Source organism: Oncorhynchus mykiss, chromosome 3 (genome assembly GCF_013265735.2).
Source record: "Oncorhynchus mykiss isolate Arlee chromosome 3, USDA_OmykA_1.1, whole genome shotgun sequence".
NCBI lineage: Eukaryota > Metazoa > Chordata > Actinopteri > Salmoniformes > Salmonidae > Oncorhynchus > Oncorhynchus mykiss.
This window is the reverse complement of record NC_048567.1, coordinates 29,033,172-29,050,484: the sequence shown is the minus strand read 5'-3', so window position 1 is coordinate 29,050,484 and position 17,313 is coordinate 29,033,172. Positions and strand designations below refer to the sequence as shown.

Below are 17,313 nucleotides of genomic sequence, written 5' to 3'. Positions count from 1 at the left end.
TTGAGCAAAAAAACAAAGTGAAAGACACAACGAGGGAGTCATATGGGAATAATAAGACATGCAGCGTGGGAGGCATGACAGGCTGACCTGGCATGAACGTGCACATTGTCCAGCAGTTGGATGAGCCTCTCTACTAGTGGGGTAAGGAGGGGTTCCAGTTGGAAGCTTGGCTGCATAAGTTCTTTGATGCCGTTTACGAGGGTCGCGTCGCAGGCAAACACCTTGCCCTGTGGCAACACTACATATGGGATGAACGTGTAGCTCCCACACTGCTCCTGAGGGAAGACACACATATGGGCATTAGCATACGAGCTCTCACTCACAAGCGTTACCTATATGCAGCATACATAAACATTATGACCAAATCCCAGCACACGATTAGCAAACAGAAACATATACAATATTCACTTTGGAACCACTGTATTAACGTGTGTTAAAATATTAGGAAATGTTTTGTTTTGCTTAATCCCATCTCTGCAAAAGCTGTATAAATATAAATGAGGTGATGTTCCATTGTCATATGCCTGCTTGAGGACTTATGACAATGGAGTACTCATCTTGCTACCTTATCCATTCCAGAGTGGTATCATGCTCTAACAGTGGTGCTGCTTTAAACACACATATCTACTAAACACACACATCCACTTGATAGGCCTAAGGAAATCCATTGCCCTATAAACCTGTAAAATACTGCAATTCAACCTTTGTTCAACAATCCAGAGAAAACAACCTCAGGATCAATCTATATCAGGAAAACCAGGGCTATAAAAAGTCACAAATCCTTATTTAAAAAAAAATGTTAAGTACAGCAGTAGATATTGGCAATATTATGCAACTGGTGGTGTGATTGTTGTGGCAATGGAAGGGACATCTTTATGGCACTGTAGCCTACTTCTTCCAAAATGTCACACCCTAAAATCTGTTTACAACCCAATTTCCCCCCAAAGTGAGCTGGCAAAAGGCTCACTTGGTCCCTTCGTCAATCATTTAATAATTGTAAACTCTCACGATGCCCTGCGTGTACCTTGAGTGCTTGCAGGTCACTGTCCTGCTTGTAACAATACAGGATAATGTTATTGGTCATGCTGAAGCTCTCTCTTACACCCAGGTGATAGAAGAGTGACTGCTGGCAGCAAGTGTCACTAATTTCCACCACTGCCACATCTGTCAAAAGAGAAGGGTCAAATTGAGTGTCGAAATTCGAAAACACCCGTGCAGCCCCGGTACACACTTAAAATAACTGTGTGTGCAGAACACACACTAACTTTTTGGCCAACAACAATTTAGAAGAATGAAGTAGTGTGGTGTGGCAAATGCCTTGCTGACAGTCGACATGACTATACTTGCCTGCATTGTAGAATATATCAAGAATGTCAGTCGTCCCAAGCGATATCCTCTCGAAAGGAATTGTTTTGAACACCGCGTGCGTGTCCGCGCAGGCTTCTTTCACAGACTTCAGTGACAGGTTCTCTTCTGTCTGTGGCAGGGATGCATCCTCAACGACAATGTATACAACAGCAACAGCCCTAGTCCGGCTCCGGGGTGAAATAATGTGCTTATTCGAGGTGCTGAGATCAATAGCCAAAGGGTCCTGCCATAAACTTCCAGCTGATACCCAAACAGGATCCTTTCTCTTGACCTCGTGCAGGCTCATACGCCTGCGTTCGGTGGTATACATTTTCCCAAATATTCAAGGACGCATATTCCAGTGTGTCATAGCCAGTGCAGCTCTGTTCCTGTGAATTCCACAGGTGCGTCTCGTCTCCAGTGACATTCCGCGAACAGTTCCCTACACGCTTTCAACCCCTCCCATATCCCCGGCTGCGAACTCGCCCAACGTCCACACGCAAACTTCAAACACAGGATACATTACAATATGGAAATAAACAAACTTATTTCTCATTGGTGTAGCAAGTGTTCATGTGCACCTGAACATCGCATCCACTTTGGTATTTTATTAGGATCCCCATTAGCTGTTGCAAAAGCAGCAGCTACTCTTCCTGGGGTCCACACAAAACATAATACAGAACATCAATAGACAAGAACAGCTCAAGGACAGAACTACATAAAATATTTTTAAAAGGCATATATATATATATATATATGTAGCCTACATATCAATGCATACACACAAACTATCTACCGGTAGGTCAAATTAACTGTTGGGTTTACAGAGGCTCCTCTATGACCTCTGCTGGCATAGCCAGAAATTCGTTTGGTGGGCCTGCAGAAATGTTGCTATTGAGATACATTTGTCGTTTTATTGCTAATCTCATGCTATTCTACACATTTTGCTATGATGCTGATAGAAAATATTTATATTTTAAAGCTCATTTCCTATAATTCTACACATTTTGCAGAGGGAGAAAGAAGTGTGTTTATTTCCATATTGTAATGTGTCCTGTGCTTTTTAGTTTGCGTGTCTCAGAGCTCCATGTCTTATCTGTCACGTCTGTGCATAATGGGAGCACTGGCCACTCCATAAGTGATACTTTTGCCACCTTTAGGCCTGTAGAACTATTGTTATTAAACATCTATGGCCTGGTATACCCCAACCTGCTATAGCTGGTTTAGTAGGGTAGGACTGGTTAAGGCTTAAGTTTTCAATTTAGATTGAACTCTGTATTTTGAGAGTCTGTTCATTTTGTAAATATGTAGATTATGTAAATATTCATTCATTGGATTTCATCATTCACTGGGAACCACCTTTCCCTGTGAAAAAAAACGGGACACCATGTTGCACTTGATCCTGCTGCCTCCTGCTACTTACTGCCTATAAGGCTGCTTCAACATTGAGTCTCTACGACAGCATCAGAGAAAATTCGGCATTTTTCAAGCTCATTTCCTGAAATTCTACACATTTTGGAATGGGGCAGAGACTTTTTGTTGTTGCAGCTTTAAAGCTAATATTCTGCAATTCTACACATTTTGCCATGAGGCAGAAAACCAGAACTGTGTTATGTCCAAAAAACATTTCAAGGGGAATACAAGAAGTATTGACGGAGTACTATGGGAGCCTCCAAGACCCATGTTGCCCAGGGTTAAGAACATACATTGTAGAAAAGGCGCTAGGCTTTATGTTATATTTGTTCTTAATATCGACATTAATAGTAGAATGAGTGTTTCGCATTATTCTTTCCCCAAAAATGTATCAGGTCCACACAAAATTGCATTTAAGGGTAGAGTTTTCTTATTGGTCAACAAAAGACGACCATTTCGTGGTCAAATTGACTGAGTTTCCTTTCGCTTCAGTACAGGTTAGCTGACGTCACAAAAACGGTGCGCAAGCTTAAAGGGCAGCAGGCCGTGTGTTATGGTTCTGGGTGGCCAGATAGCTAGCAACAATGACAAGAAACAGTGGTGAATCCTTAGTGGCTCGTTTCAGCTCAGTTGATCTTGTTCTTAATACCATGTCTTATTTGAAAGGTGTTTTGACTGATGTCACATCTATGATAATATTCCCCCCAAAATGCTATCTAACCAACAACCTAAGGACGTATTTGAGAAAGAAGCAAGTGCTCATTGTGCAACTTTGTGTTTTCAATAAACATTGGAGATGGACTATGTTGACAAATTCCGTCAAAAATCTATGCCAACCCCGTGTTTTGCCCCATAGTTGCGCACTTGTTGGTTTTGTTGCTAAACAATCAATCCCTTCTATATCCCCAAAGTAAGATTCCACAGCCACAAAGTCAAAATTGGCTACAAAAAAAAAAAATAGGTTAGGGTTTTAATTTAAGGTTAGCATTGCGGTTGATAAGGTTAAATTAAAATGTTAAGAGAAATTGTAGAAAAGGGTGGGATTATGACTTTGTGGTTATAGAAACGAGTGACGACCAATTGATTGAAGCCAGCAAATCTCGTCAAATTGACTGGGGCAGTGCGATTTCTACTTGTTTGACATTTGCTGGCCCCAGTCAATTTGACAAGAGACAGTTCGTCTTTTGTTGACCAATAAGGCTGCACCATTAGAATGAAGTTGTGTGGGCCCCCAATAACATTTTTTGGAAAATGTATCACTATATATATATATGTATATTTATTAAGGACTTTCATGAAATTACAATGCAAAAATGTTATCTAGTTAAAAAAGAAATATTACATTGTATTGCATTACACCCTCTAAACTTATTCGATAGATACCAGTCTTTGTCCAAAATATGTTCAATATGTTGTGGTTAGCAATATTTATGTAATTTTTCATCTGGCGGTACCTCTGTGGCCCACCGCCAGGGATATTCAACTCTTAACCTACGAGTCCAGAGCCCGCTGGTTTTCTGTTCTACCTGATAATTAAATTGCACACATTTGGTGTCCCAGGTCTAAATCAGTACCTGGGAAAAAAATGCTGTGTAACTGGCTTTGAGGTCCAGAGTTAAGGTTGAGGGGTCTACGTGATACTATTACTGATGATATGACAGAACTTAGAAAACGTTACACAAAGCAGAGCGGCATAGGACTGCAGGCGAGGCTAATAAACCTGAAATAACCGTGGTTATCAGAACTTTGGGTACATTAGTCTGTAGAGCTTGCAAAATTTACCTCTGGTTTATAACTTGATGTGGCTTACTGTGTGGTTATGATGGTTTACTTGAACATACAACCATCAAAGTTACGGCGAACAAATATCAACAAAACTAAGAGTCTTTCACAACCTTTATGTACAATACAAAACATCTAAAAATTAAACTACAATGGGGTTCAAAAAAGTAAAAAACAAAATTGTCTTTGTAGTGGGAATAGTCATGCTGTACGATCTTTCTCCAGAAACCTCCATAGCCTACAGTCAAGTCGGTAGTAAAGAATGGGTAAACGAGAATACACTGCGACACACATTTTTTCCTACGTCACAAGCAGCACACATTTAAAGCAGATACATACACGCGTATGCTTTCTTCACTCACTTCTGCAACGCTCAAACCCAAATACAGTACACAATAAGATGAATCCAGCATTCACATTCAATACATCCAGTGTATTTACAGTTAAGGTCTGGACATAGGCTAGCCTTCAGCAATATACTAATTTGTATTCAATGTTCTATTCCAAAAATATAATAACAAAATAATTTTTTGTAAAGTAACTTATTTCTGGCATTGAGCACTTGTGTTGAACGTAAGCAGTCAGATATGGGGGGGGGGGGGGGGATCAACCACACTACTGATCTTAAGCTAATGTCCTGAGAATAGAGTACTGAGACCTGTTACTGCAGGTTAAAGCAGGTTTTTATGACCACCAAAGAGACCACAGAATTCTCCTACCCCTCTTTTTATTTGTTCCGTTAACCCTGAAAGTTGCTTAACCCAACACGCCATCTGTGCAGTTCATTGTTCCATCCGTGTTAAGGAGATGGCCTACTGGTGGTAGGCATCAGTGAACATTATTTTCCAACAATACACTTGACTGGATAATCCGTGGCCCTGTCAGAATAGTTGAAAGAACGCACATTTCCTTCCTTGTTTCCCTGAGGTAAGCACATATTTACTAAGCAAAATCCTACTATTTTCAACAATCCAACCAATTAAGCTCTGTAATTACTTCAAAAAGGAAAGCAGGACGGAAGTGCGCATGTCGCAACTATTTCGAAAAGGCTCAGAGGTCTTGCATTCACGCATCCAGGCCCTCGTCATCTTCCTCCGCCCTGGCGTCCACCTCGGCTGTGTCGGAGAACTCATGCAGCAGGACGTACTCTCGGCTACTGAAGCCAAACTTGAGCACGTCCTTCTCCTTGAGCTCGTAGTACCGCTGCGCCTCGATGCGCTGGTTGTTCAGGTAGGTGCCATTGCCCGAACCTAGGTCAATGATGTAGGGCTTCACCCGCCGCCCGCCAGTTCCATCCGAACGCGTGAACTCCACCAGCCTGGAAATCAGCAGAAGCAGAAAGAACTACATTACCCAGAGGTTGAAAGTGTCCCGACATAGAGATTGAAATCACATAAACTCAACAGAACTACATTAACCAGATGTCATAAGTGTCAGACCTCAACAAAATGTAGGGAAATGATGTAAGTGGGAAAATGGCATAATTTCAAAACAGAGACAATTTTCGAAGGATTAGCAGACTAATGTCATCCCGAGGGCCTGATTTGAACAAACAAGTGATTGTCAGATCTCACCTATACTGGAACACAGCGTGCTGTTTGGAGCAGGATGGGTGGTCAATGGGAATATCAGCAATCTTCCTCTGCCGCCCCATCAGGTATGCACTCTGCCTGTGGACGTACATGACCGGGAGCTGCTCATCGTTCTTGAAGGGGTACAGTCGCCACCTGCGCTTGGGGATGCGAGCCTCGGGGGGCTCGTTGTACTTGATCACTTCCCCCCTGAACGTGTTGGTATCTTCTGTGAGCGCACCGGACAGTTCAAAGTTGGGCTTCTCTTTATCGACTGGGGGGCTGTCTTTGCCCTCGCCACCCTCTTGGGTACCTTGTCCGAAAGCTTGTCCCCTGTCATCGTTTTCCTCAAACCGGTGCCGGTTGTCCCGTCGTTGATTGTCGTGCTGCTGTCTCTCTGCCTGCTGCCCCTGGAAGGAGCGGGATTCTCGCTCTCTGGGCCTGTCCCCACCTCCACCCCGCTCTCTCTCTCCTCGTTTTCTCTCCCTGGGTCTGTCAGACTCTCTGGGTCCGTCAGCCTGCTCCCACCTACTTCGCCGCACTGGTGGCTCCGAGGGCTCTGGCTTGTCGTTGCGGTCGCGCCTTCTATGGTCATCGGCACCCCGGTCAGCACCGCGGTGGTCACCCTGCTCCTGTTGGGGAGACAGTGAGACAGGAATATTAGCCTAATTCCCGAGTCAAGCACCGGGACAAAATTAGTTGGTAAAGTGTTTTTATTTAAAGAACATATTTGCTGCATTGAAAGTTTTACATTAATGCATTTCCCCAATTGTTACATTTACTCATAAGTAGTGACAGAATCACCCGCTTTATTTTCACATCGGCACCGCGGGGAGGGCTTCGGCTCCTGCCGGTGTTTTTGGGCGATCTGTCTCGTCTTCCCAACGCCCTTCTACCTGGCGAATGACCTTTTGCCCTGGGTGGCGATCTAGTCAATCAAATCAACAAGGAAAGGCTTTAAAACCAATAGTTAATTTAACACCAAGGCTAGCTAGCTACAACGGACAGCTCCTATTGTATTCTTCTCTGAGCGACATCTGACAAATAATTCGGAATACGGGGTTCGACATACAGGATGGCCGCTGGCCTAGGGAGTCAATAATCCGTGTCAGTGGCCTGCTTGAGCCAGAGAAAAGTAAATATTGTGAAAATTGTATTATTAATCTGGGATATAGATTTGATGAAAAACAGAAATTCCCAAAGCTGTTACTTCTTTATGCACATTATTTATAACACGCACCGCACACATAGCCGTTGAGAAAAATATAATCTGTCGGGCAGCAAGAGGATGCATCCCTCAACTGGTTGTTGCGTAGAGCAGCTCACATAAGATGTTTCAACTTATGCTAACTACCAGTAAAAGCTAAGGCAACAATGGGTATGCAAACCGGGTATTTAAAAAGTCTGGTCCGAAGTCATGGTTAAATCTTTGATGCGCAATTCAGTCATCAGGCTCTGTTTGAATGAACATTTCTAAATGCTTTCCTAAAAAACCTTCCCAATTTGTTTTGTAAACTCTGGCATCACGATTAGGCTACATGGTACAGTATAGAAACACCATTAGCCAAACTGTCTCTTGCTAGGTGCGCAATTGAATTGAATGGCAATACCCTCCTCCAACATCAAATTTTTTCCTGACCTCAAACGTGGTCTCCTGATGTGGTTTAATCAGTTTGGGACTTAGAACATCACATTTGTATCGTTTTCTATATATAAAAAGTGTAATTTTGAGGGTGAAACCCAGACAAAAACAGGAAACCCCAGAAACTGGGAAAATGGACTTTAGCAAAAGATAACTGATTTTATAGGGTCTTTATAGAGTACTGCTGACTGTTAAAAATCATGAATAACACCCTTTGATATTACGTTAAGGTTTTATAAACAATCAATGTAAATATTATAATGTCAAGTTACGATGAAATTCTTAGTGTGTGGAGGGTAAGTTATTATAGGCTACTTGCTCAGCCTGCAAAATATGTATACAATCAACTGATATTTAAATTATGCGCACATTATATTTTTCCTGTGGGATCTTGGCCCGGGACAGTGTATAATTTCTTCCATTTGGGCCCGTGGCTTTCAGTTGGCACTGGGCTGGTGTGTCACCGGCAAATTTACCATTTATAGCTAGTCTGATTAAGCCGGCTGTAATACTAATGACTGCAAAATCATGTAAATGTTCCTTAAAAAAAAATTCCTTAAAACAAACCATACCGGCTCTCTAAAAAGTTGGGTAAACAATACTTTCCTGTGGATATTTTCTCAAATTTGGAGAAGATGAAGGACAAACCACTCAGACAACCAGTAATGTTTAAATGTAATTTTATCCAACATTCTGGAGGCATGAGTTTCAGGCTGCGTCCCATTTATCGGTGTATTACTGCCTGATTAATCAGACTAAACACATACAAGGCCCTCCCTCGTCCTCCGTTGGGCAAATCCGACCATGACTCCCTTCTCCTGCTTCCTGCTAACAAACCAAAGCTCAAAACAGGACGTACCAGTGATGTGCTCAATATGGAGGTGGTCGGAAGCAAACGCGAGGCTACAAGACTGTTTTGCTAGTACAGACACTTGTGATATGTGAAAGGGCCAGCAGATGATAAGGGATTAAAGGGAAACCCAGAGTTGCCCAGCGATGCAGAACTCCTAAACAAGCTAAATGCCTTTCATGCTCACTTCAAGGAATAGAACACTGTGCCTTGCTTGAAAGCCCATTTTTCCAGATGACTGATATCCAATTCGCATACCGCCCCAACAGATCATGCAATTTCAATTGCACTTCACAATGCCCTCTCCCACCTGGAGTGTGCAAGAATGCTTTTCTGTGCAAGAATGCTTTTCAGACTACATCTCAGCGTTCAACACCATAGATCATCACCAAGCTAGGGGACCCAGTGACTGAACCCCCCAACTCTGCAAATGGATCCTGGGTAGGCAACAACAACTGCCACGCTGACCATCAACACAGGTGCCACTCAGGGGTGTTCGCTTAGTCCCCTCCTGTACTCCCTGTTCACCCACGCAGCTGCACGACTGCAACACCAAGTTTGCTGACAACACGACACTGGTAGGCCTGATCACCGACGCCGATGAGTAAGCCTACAGGGAGGTCGACAGAGCCTTAGAGTGTGGTGCCAGGAAAACAACCTCAACTTCAGTAAGACCAAGGAGCTGATTGTGGACTATAAGAGAAAGAGGGGAGAGCATGCCCCCTGTGGTTCCTTAGCATCCACATCACTAAGGACTTTACATAGTCCACATGCACACCTGCAGTCGTGAAGAGGGCACAGCAGCGTCTCTTCCTCAATAGCCAGTTAATGGTACCAGAACTATCTGCATTGACCCTACACACACTCACTAGACTACATACACGACACTGACACTTCCACACAGACAATACAAACTACACACGCACACACTTTTACACTCATCATTTGCTGCTGCTCCTCTTTATTTTACTCATCATCTATCCTGATGCCTAGCGACTTCACCGTCTTCATGTGCATATCTACCTCAAATAACTCGTACTTATGCACATTGACCTGGTACTTGCTGTATATACTGTCAAATCAAATACAATGTTATGTCACATGTGCCGAATAATAGACCTTACCGTGAAATGCTTAATTACAAGCCCTTAACCAACAATGCAGTTAAGAAAATATTTCCTAAATAAACTAAATATATAAAAAAAAAATGTATTAACAAAATCAAACGAGGCTTTATACAGGGGGTACTGGTACCGAGTCAATGTGCAGAGGTACAGGTTACGGTAGTGCCATTCTTGTGTATTTTATTCCTCGTTACTATTTTATTTTTAAACTCTGCATAATTGGGAAGGGCTCGTAAGCAAGCATTTCACGGTAAAGCCTCCAGTGTGTGACAATTTTATTTGAATTCTAGCTAGCTATCACTGTTTCCAGTCAACTAACATTAAATGAGCTAGCTAATTGAGGGGAAACTGGCGGCATTCAGTCATTTACTTTGCCCACTACCACCTCATAAGAACTAGATACAATCATGACACCGTGTTAACGTTCAGAAAAGTCAATAAATCATCACTTCCATAAGTCTTTCAAGACAACTATGCTTACACAGGTGTTGGGCTGGAGCATGCTAGCTAGATAGCCAATTAGCACAGGTGGTCGGTCGCCTCGTCTTCGGAAACAAGGGCTTTAACGTGGAGACATGTCAGTGTGGGAACACTGCGTGTATCAATTTAGCCCTTTGTTTTTTGAAAATTATTATTTATATGAAAAATATGCTTCCAAAGCCGTACCGCCAGCGACGCGTGTTAATGTTCAGATTGAGCGTCGGTGCTCATAACAAAACTCCCCGTACAGAAGACGCCGTTGTTCAATGACTTGTGTAATGTAATGGAACAAGAGTCGTGACCAAGGGCTACTTGAGGGTTAACGTTACACGACTAAAGCATAACAATAACGCCTACTAGTAAGCTAACTAAATCGTTAGCTTGCTCAATCGTTAACTTAGTGGCTAGCTAGTTGCTATCATTGAAATTGTGTAACATCATAGCCTTGCAACCCTACGGTGTAATTTGTGTTCGCTAACTACAATACTATACACCCATGAAATCAGGCTACCTGCTCGTTCGTCTCCTCTGCGGCGGTGGGCTTGGGCTGCCGTTGGACCCCGAACTCGAGCGGCGTGATCTCTGGGGCCTAGCAGGGCTGAGTTTCTCTTGTTTGATTTTCGGTTTTGAGTCCCGCACCGGGGATTCCACTCTTTTATGCCGTCTCTCTTTATCCATTATGAAACTTAACCAATAGTTGTAAATCGACTAAATAAAGTTCATCGCGAATACATATGTATAAAAAGTGAACAACAAACGCTGAGAAAGTTCTCTATTGTGCGCAAGGAAACGCTTTTCCGCTTCCGGCAGAACGCTTTAAATATTTTTCACCGTGACTATGGACTAGTTCACTTTAGTTCCGTTGTAATATTGCAGACATATTCTATCATCTTTTCAATAAGGTCATACACCTACACAATGTTATACTGAAATGTATGTACTTAATTTTCCTTCCCCATTTCATAGCGTCAAGTTTGAAACAACTCCGAATCATGCCTTCGAGCAGCTCGGATAGGTTAGTGAGTAGCGCATGGAATTAAGTTGCCATGGTAAAAATAAACAATTAAACGTCTTCAATTCACATTTCAACAACACACATTCCTTGAGACGTTACCTGCTACAACAAAACACTTTATGTGTAGTGTAATCAAAGTATCACAATGATTCCTCCGGCTGATTCTCTGCTGAAATATGACAACCCAGTCTTGGTGAGCAGAAACACAGAAAAGAAGTCTCCAAAGGTAGGATAACGTTAACAAAACACGTTTTTAATGCTGTCTGCTAACTTTAGTTAAAGTAGCTAAATGTATCCATACAGTGGTATCTAACATACATTATGTCCACTGTCATTATTTTGAAATCAATGGCATGCCAATGTTCCTAGTGAGCTGTGAGAGATGTCAATCAATTATTTATTTTTTCAACAAATTGGCTGAAGATTGATGTTCTTCTAATCTAAATTATGTGTACTGCAAATTCAGGCCCGACCCCTGAAAGTGGCTCCACAACAGCCTGCCATGACTGGCCCTGTGCCACCTCCACCCAAACCCAAGACCCCCTCAGCCGATACCAACAAACAGCAAACCGAGGAGATCCTCAATGCCATCCTACCACCCAGGTATTACATGACACGGACACATCTTTACTGATAACACCCTTCTCCCTATTTTTTACTCTTAGGGAAATTAACCAATATTCCCGGCTTCGCAAAACCTGAAATTTGGCAACCCTGTGTTAATCTCAGCTCTACCACTGTTACAGGGAATGGATGGAGACCAACCAGCTGTGGGTGCAGCAGGTGTCCAGCACGCCGTGTACCCGCATGGACGTGGTGCACCTACAGGAGCAGCTGGATCTGAAGCTGCAGCAGAGACAGGCCAGGGAGACGGGCATCTGCCCAGTCCGCAGGGAGCTCTACTCCCAGTGCTTCGGTAAGGAGAGAGGGGAAAGCGAAATGAGATGCATGGATGGTAGTAATAGTAGAAAAGTGTGTTGGATACAAATCCTAAAAGCTGGACCAGTTTCCAAGAGGACCAAGATTAGGCTAGACTCAAGCTGGTTCTGAACTAAAAAGCAATTTCACTGGGTTTATTCTGTGTCTGGGAAACTGGTCCTAAAGAATGTTGCACTGTGAGTTTGTGTTTAAAACTCTAAGCCATTGATTGCCTGTAGATGAGTTGATCAGACAGGTAACCATCAACTGTGCTGAGAGAGGACTGCTGTTGTTGCGTGTGCGAGACGAAATCCGTATGACCATTGCTGCTTACCAGACACTGTACGAGAGCAGTGTGGCCTTTGGCATGAGAAAAGCCCTGCAGGCTGAGCAGGGCAAGTCTGACATGGAGAAGAGGGTAAGGAAATGGGTCACACACAAACATTTTACACTTTTCTAAAAATAAATTAGCATTTTCCAACCTTTGCATCATTGTAGATTGACCTTTACATTTAGAATGCTTGACCTGTCTGCAGTGTCACTGGAAAACTTTTCAAGCAACCAAGCTAGTGTAGACCAGCAGAGGGAGCCATCTTCCTAGCCCTCATGGCTGCATTTACACAGGCAGCCCAATTCTGATCTTTTTCCCACTAATTGCGTCTTTTGATCAATCACATATAATCTTTTCACAGATCTTGTTCAGAGTTGATCTGATTGGTTTTAAAGATCAAATTATTGAAAATAAATATCAGTATTAGGCTGCCTGTCTAAACCCAGCCCATGACGTCAGAGAACGCTCCGCTTTTACCACTTTTTTTTTACCACAGATAAAGCTAAAGATAGTGAATGAGGAGAAACAATCCAAGTGAATGGACTGCTGCACCATTGAATGATTAAAAACCTTTATTACCCCAAAGTGAATTTGATTTGCATCTACTTGTGTAGATCTCCGATTTGGAGAACGAGAAGCGGGACCTGGAGAGACAGGTTAATGAGCAGAAGGCCAAGTGTGAGGCCATTGAGAAGAGGGAGACTGAGAGACGGCAGGTAGAGGAGAAGAAACACACAGAGGAGATTCAGTTCCTGAAGAGAACCAACCAGCAGCTCAAGGTAAAGGCGCTCAGTCATCATCATTGTGCGGTCTTGCCAACTCCTATGGGCATTGTCACACCAAATAAGGAAAGTCTTTGAAATGAAATCGATCAATTGATGTCAGTTGAAATATATTCACAAAAATATACATGCATTATCAAATGTGTTGGTACCAGCTGAAATTATCCCAGAAACTTTCCACATGCACAAAAAGCTTATTTCTCTCAAATGTACACAAATTTGTTTACATCCCTGTTAGTGACCATTTCTCATTTGCCAAGATAATCCATGCACCTGACAGGTGTGGCATATCAAGAAGCTGATTAAACAGCATGATCAATGCACAGGTGCACCTTGTGCTTGGGACAATAGACCACACGCTCCCTCAACATTTTTGAGGGAGCATGCAATTTGCATGCTGACTGCAAGAATGTCCACCAGAGCTGTTGCCAGAGAATTTAATGTATATTGCTCTACCATAAGCCACCTCCAACAATTTAGAGAATTTGGCAGTACGTCTAACCGGCCTCAACCGCAGACCACGTGTAACCACGCCAGCCCAGGACCTCCACATCCAGCTTCTTCACCTGCGGGATCTTCTGAATCCAGCAAACCGGACAGCTGATGAAACTGGGTTTGCACAACTTTAGAATTTCTGCCCAGTCAGCTTATCTGCGTGCTCGTTGTCCTCACCAGAGTCTTGACCTGACTGCAGTTCGGCGTCGTAACGGACTTCAGTGGGCAAATGCTCACCTTTGATGGCCCCTGGCACACTGGAGAAGGGTGCGCTTCACAGATGAATCCCAGTTTTAAACTGTACCACAGGCATTGAAGAGTGGGACATCATTTCACAGGCCACAATCAGCCTTGTCAACTCTACGCAAAGGAGATGTCGTGCTGCATAAGGCCAATGGTGGCCACACCAGATACTGACTGGTTCTGATCCACGCCCTTACCTTTAAAAAAAACTATATCTGTGACCAACAGATCTGTTATCCCAGTCATGTGAAATCCATAGATTAGGGCCTAATGAATTGATTTAAATTGACTGATTTCCTTATATGAACTATAACTCAGTAAATATTTGAAATAGTTGAATATTGCATTTATACTTTTGTTCAGTGTCTTCAGAACCCTTGACGTTTTCCACATTTTGTTAGGTTACAGCTTCATTCTAAAATCTTTTTTTTCTCCTCAATCTACACACAATACCCCATGATGACAAAGCAAAAAAACAGGTTTTTAGAAATGTTTGCTAATTTATATATATATATATATATATATATATATATATAAATATTTTTAAAATATATATAAATATTTTAAAATATATTTACTTAAGTTTTCAGACCCTTTACGCAGTACATTGTTGAAGCACCTTTGGCAGCGATTACAGCCTCACGTCTTCTTGTGTATGACGCTACAAGCTAGGCACATCTGTATTTGGGGAGTCTCTCCCATTCTTCTCTCAAGTGCTGTCAGGTTGGATGGGGAGCGTTGCTGCATAACTATTTTCAGGACTCCAGAGATGTTCGATCGGCTGGGCCACTCATGGACATTGAGATTTGTTTGGCATTCACCAAACCCAGGTTTGTCTGAAGTGTGATTCATCACTCCAGAGAACGCATTTCCACTGCTTGAGTCCAATGGCGGAGAGCTTTACACCACTCCAGCCGATGCTGCTCGGCCATGGAAAACCCATTTCATGAAGCTCCCGACTTTGCTTCCAGAGGCAGTTTGGAACTCTGTAGGGAGTTCCAAACTACACGCGTCAGCAACCGGCGGTCCCATTCTGTGAGCTTGTGTCCTACCACTTCGTGGCTGAACCGTTGTTGCTCCTGGACATTTCCACTTCACAATAACAGCACTTACAGTTGACCTTGGCAACTCTAGCAGGGCAGAAATTAGACAAATTGACTTCTTGGAAAGATAGTATCCTATGACGGTGCCACGTTGAAAGTCACTGAGCTCTTCAGTAAGGACGTTCTACTGCCAATGTTTGTGTATGGAGATTACATGGCTGTGTACTCAAATGTATACACCTGCCAGCAATGGGTGTGGCTGAAATAGCCAAATACAAAAGTATGTGGACATCCCTTCAAATTGGTATATGTATATTTGACAGATATTTTTAACATTTAAATTTCTTATCCTTTACAGGCCCAGCTGGAGGGGATCATTGCCCCAAAAAAGTGACTCCTCCACTCCACAACTGATCTATATCCAGCAGATTTCAGATGGTCCAACACAGCATTATGTAATAGAAGTCTACTTCATAACCATAAAGCATTGCATTACTATAGCAGAATAAAATAAAAAAATGAAATAATTTGTTCATATTCTTTATTTTATGGTATGACATGTATATTTGGATAAAAATTGTCACTTGATGTTTTTTTCTTCCAAAAGTGCAGTACATAACCTGGGTGCCAGTGTTTCTGCTCTCTAGCCAACTCCTTATGGAATTGTCATGCCAAATTTGACAGTCAGCAAAATAATGAAAACAGACTGGCACCCAGGCTATGCAGTACAAGTGTACTTTTTGGGGGGGATGACAGACCCATCCTTTCACTTCTCAGTGAAGCTCCATATGAGTTTAAGTAATAGTTTGACGAAAATGATCAGTCACTTCGCTGAAGGTCACTCAGGATCAGGTTAATGCATCAAGCCGTTCACTTGATTAAGAGGTTAATCAAAACCTAATTCACTCAATGCCCCTTCCCCAAATCACTTTACATCAAGATACCAAGGGTAGGTACCAAGATACCTTAAAACAATTCATTACAATGACAGGGTCATTAAAATAAATATTTATTAGAAATGTCCCAGTTTGGTCTCTTGGACCCCAGACTAGCGCTTCAATCTCTTGGCTTTCTTGCCCTCGCTGGGCACCGTAGGCATCTTTCTGTTCTTGTTCTTATTCTTGACGTTGTGCGTTTCGTAATAGCGCATTCCAACTTTCTTCACCTTCTGAGCACAATCCGCTGCTCTCCTCTGCAAGGGGGGGAAAGACAAATGAGGGAGATTTAAGCCTGAGGAAGAACAGTGCCTTTCTTCATTCCATTAACAATAGCGGTAGGGGAGCGGCCATCCATCGGAGGCATCCAGTCTAGATAGATAGGCCTGTTTGATGTCAAACAGAGGGGTAAGTGAACACACAGTACCTGCTTGGATGTTAGATTTCTGTTTGGACGCGTGAGCTCCTCTGCCTCATCAGTTTTCCTCTTCTTGCCAACCTGTGTTACAGCTGAGGAACAAAAGGTTGGCCAGTAAGTGGATGACCCGTAGGCATGGAATTCCTAAAACACTTAATAGGACATTCCCATTCTATTTATATGGTTTGATTGCTTGTTTGGTTTCAGTTTGACAGTGGTCTTTGGCCAAATACCTACTCTAATTATACATTTTATCTGCTGCTATCCATGAAGACTTGTATAAAGTCTGTACTTTGTGTAAAGGAAAGTGCATGTTTTGCTAGAAGGCCCTTGTATTCTTTGATGGAATACATTTGCCGGGTTAGAAGAAAATAAATCCCATGACTGGAACTTAAGTTGATCTCAGATCAAATGTCTGCGGAGGGAAGTGAACCTCCCCTTTCATGTAAAAAAATAAATAATAATCATGACCATTATGCTTTTAGGGAAAGAGGATCATTTTGTACATGTATTAAACTGCAAGTTTGACCAATTCCAGTCCTTTTCAATTGGAAAAAGAATCCATATGACAGAAATCCGTGACAACTTTAACCCCTGCATTTGGGATGTCAGGTAAGCCCACAAAGCAAAATCACTAATAAGTTGAAATTAATTTGCTACCTTTAGGTTGAGGGTTATTCGCCGCCTGCTTCACTTTCATGTCTGTGAGCACTTTGTCAGAGAGTGCCTTCGGAATCCTGAACAAAAAAAGAACAGTAGAAAGAGTCGTCACATATAATCTCATTACTCCCTGCACATCCAGACAGTTTAGTCCAGTTGGAATTCGCAAATTGGCCGCAGATGACTCTTATTTGACGTTGTTGAGTGAGGGCGTGAGCTTAAGTTCACCAGCGAGAGAGACAGTTGGTGAGTCCGCAGAACATG

General features: G+C 42.6%; 3 protein-coding genes and 1 pseudogene across 6 annotated transcripts in view; 1 reads left to right on the top strand and 3 right to left on the bottom strand.

Annotated features, from left to right (window-relative positions):
• The window catches only part of si:ch211-1i11.3 (mitogen-activated protein kinase kinase kinase 5), a 34,696-nt gene extending 32,808 nt beyond the window's left edge, over positions 1-1,888 (bottom strand). For all 4 annotated transcript variants that reach the window (XR_005042480.1, XR_005042481.1, XR_005042479.1 and 1 more), the window contains exons 1-3: positions 1,348-1,888; positions 1,025-1,164; positions 88-275 (exon numbers count right to left, since the gene is read on the bottom strand). Coding sequence is in view for 1 of the 4 variants with exons in the window: in XM_021595434.2 (XP_021451109.2) it covers positions 88-275; positions 1,025-1,164; positions 1,348-1,678 (659 nt within the window). In the remaining 3 variants the exon portion in view is untranslated. The remainder of the gene's footprint in view (positions 1-87; positions 276-1,024; positions 1,165-1,347) is intronic.
• Positions 1,889-4,638: 2,750 nt separating this feature from the next.
• LOC110517283 (smad nuclear-interacting protein 1) lies at positions 4,639-11,017 on the bottom strand. Its single transcript, XM_021595417.2, has 4 exons — positions 10,721-11,017; positions 6,918-7,041; positions 6,117-6,745; positions 4,639-5,860 (listed from the first exon to the last, which is right to left on the bottom strand). The coding sequence occupies exons 1-4, from the start codon at positions 10,885-10,887 to the stop codon at positions 5,608-5,610; spliced, it is 1,173 nt and encodes a 390-aa protein (XP_021451092.1). The 5' UTR covers positions 10,888-11,017; the 3' UTR covers positions 4,639-5,607.
• Positions 11,018-11,046: 29 nt separating this feature from the next.
• On the top strand, positions 11,047-15,557 carry dnali1 (dynein, axonemal, light intermediate chain 1). The gene is made up of 6 exons (XM_021595420.2): positions 11,047-11,450; positions 11,691-11,827; positions 11,971-12,140; positions 12,382-12,560; positions 13,088-13,252; positions 15,395-15,557. Exons 1-6 carry the CDS (start codon positions 11,370-11,372, stop codon positions 15,428-15,430), a joined length of 768 nt encoding a protein of 255 aa, XP_021451095.1. The 5' UTR covers positions 11,047-11,369; the 3' UTR covers positions 15,431-15,557.
• Positions 15,558-15,560: 3 nt separating this feature from the next.
• LOC110517275 overlaps positions 15,561-17,313 on the bottom strand; it is a 39,102-nt pseudogene continuing 37,349 nt past the window's right edge.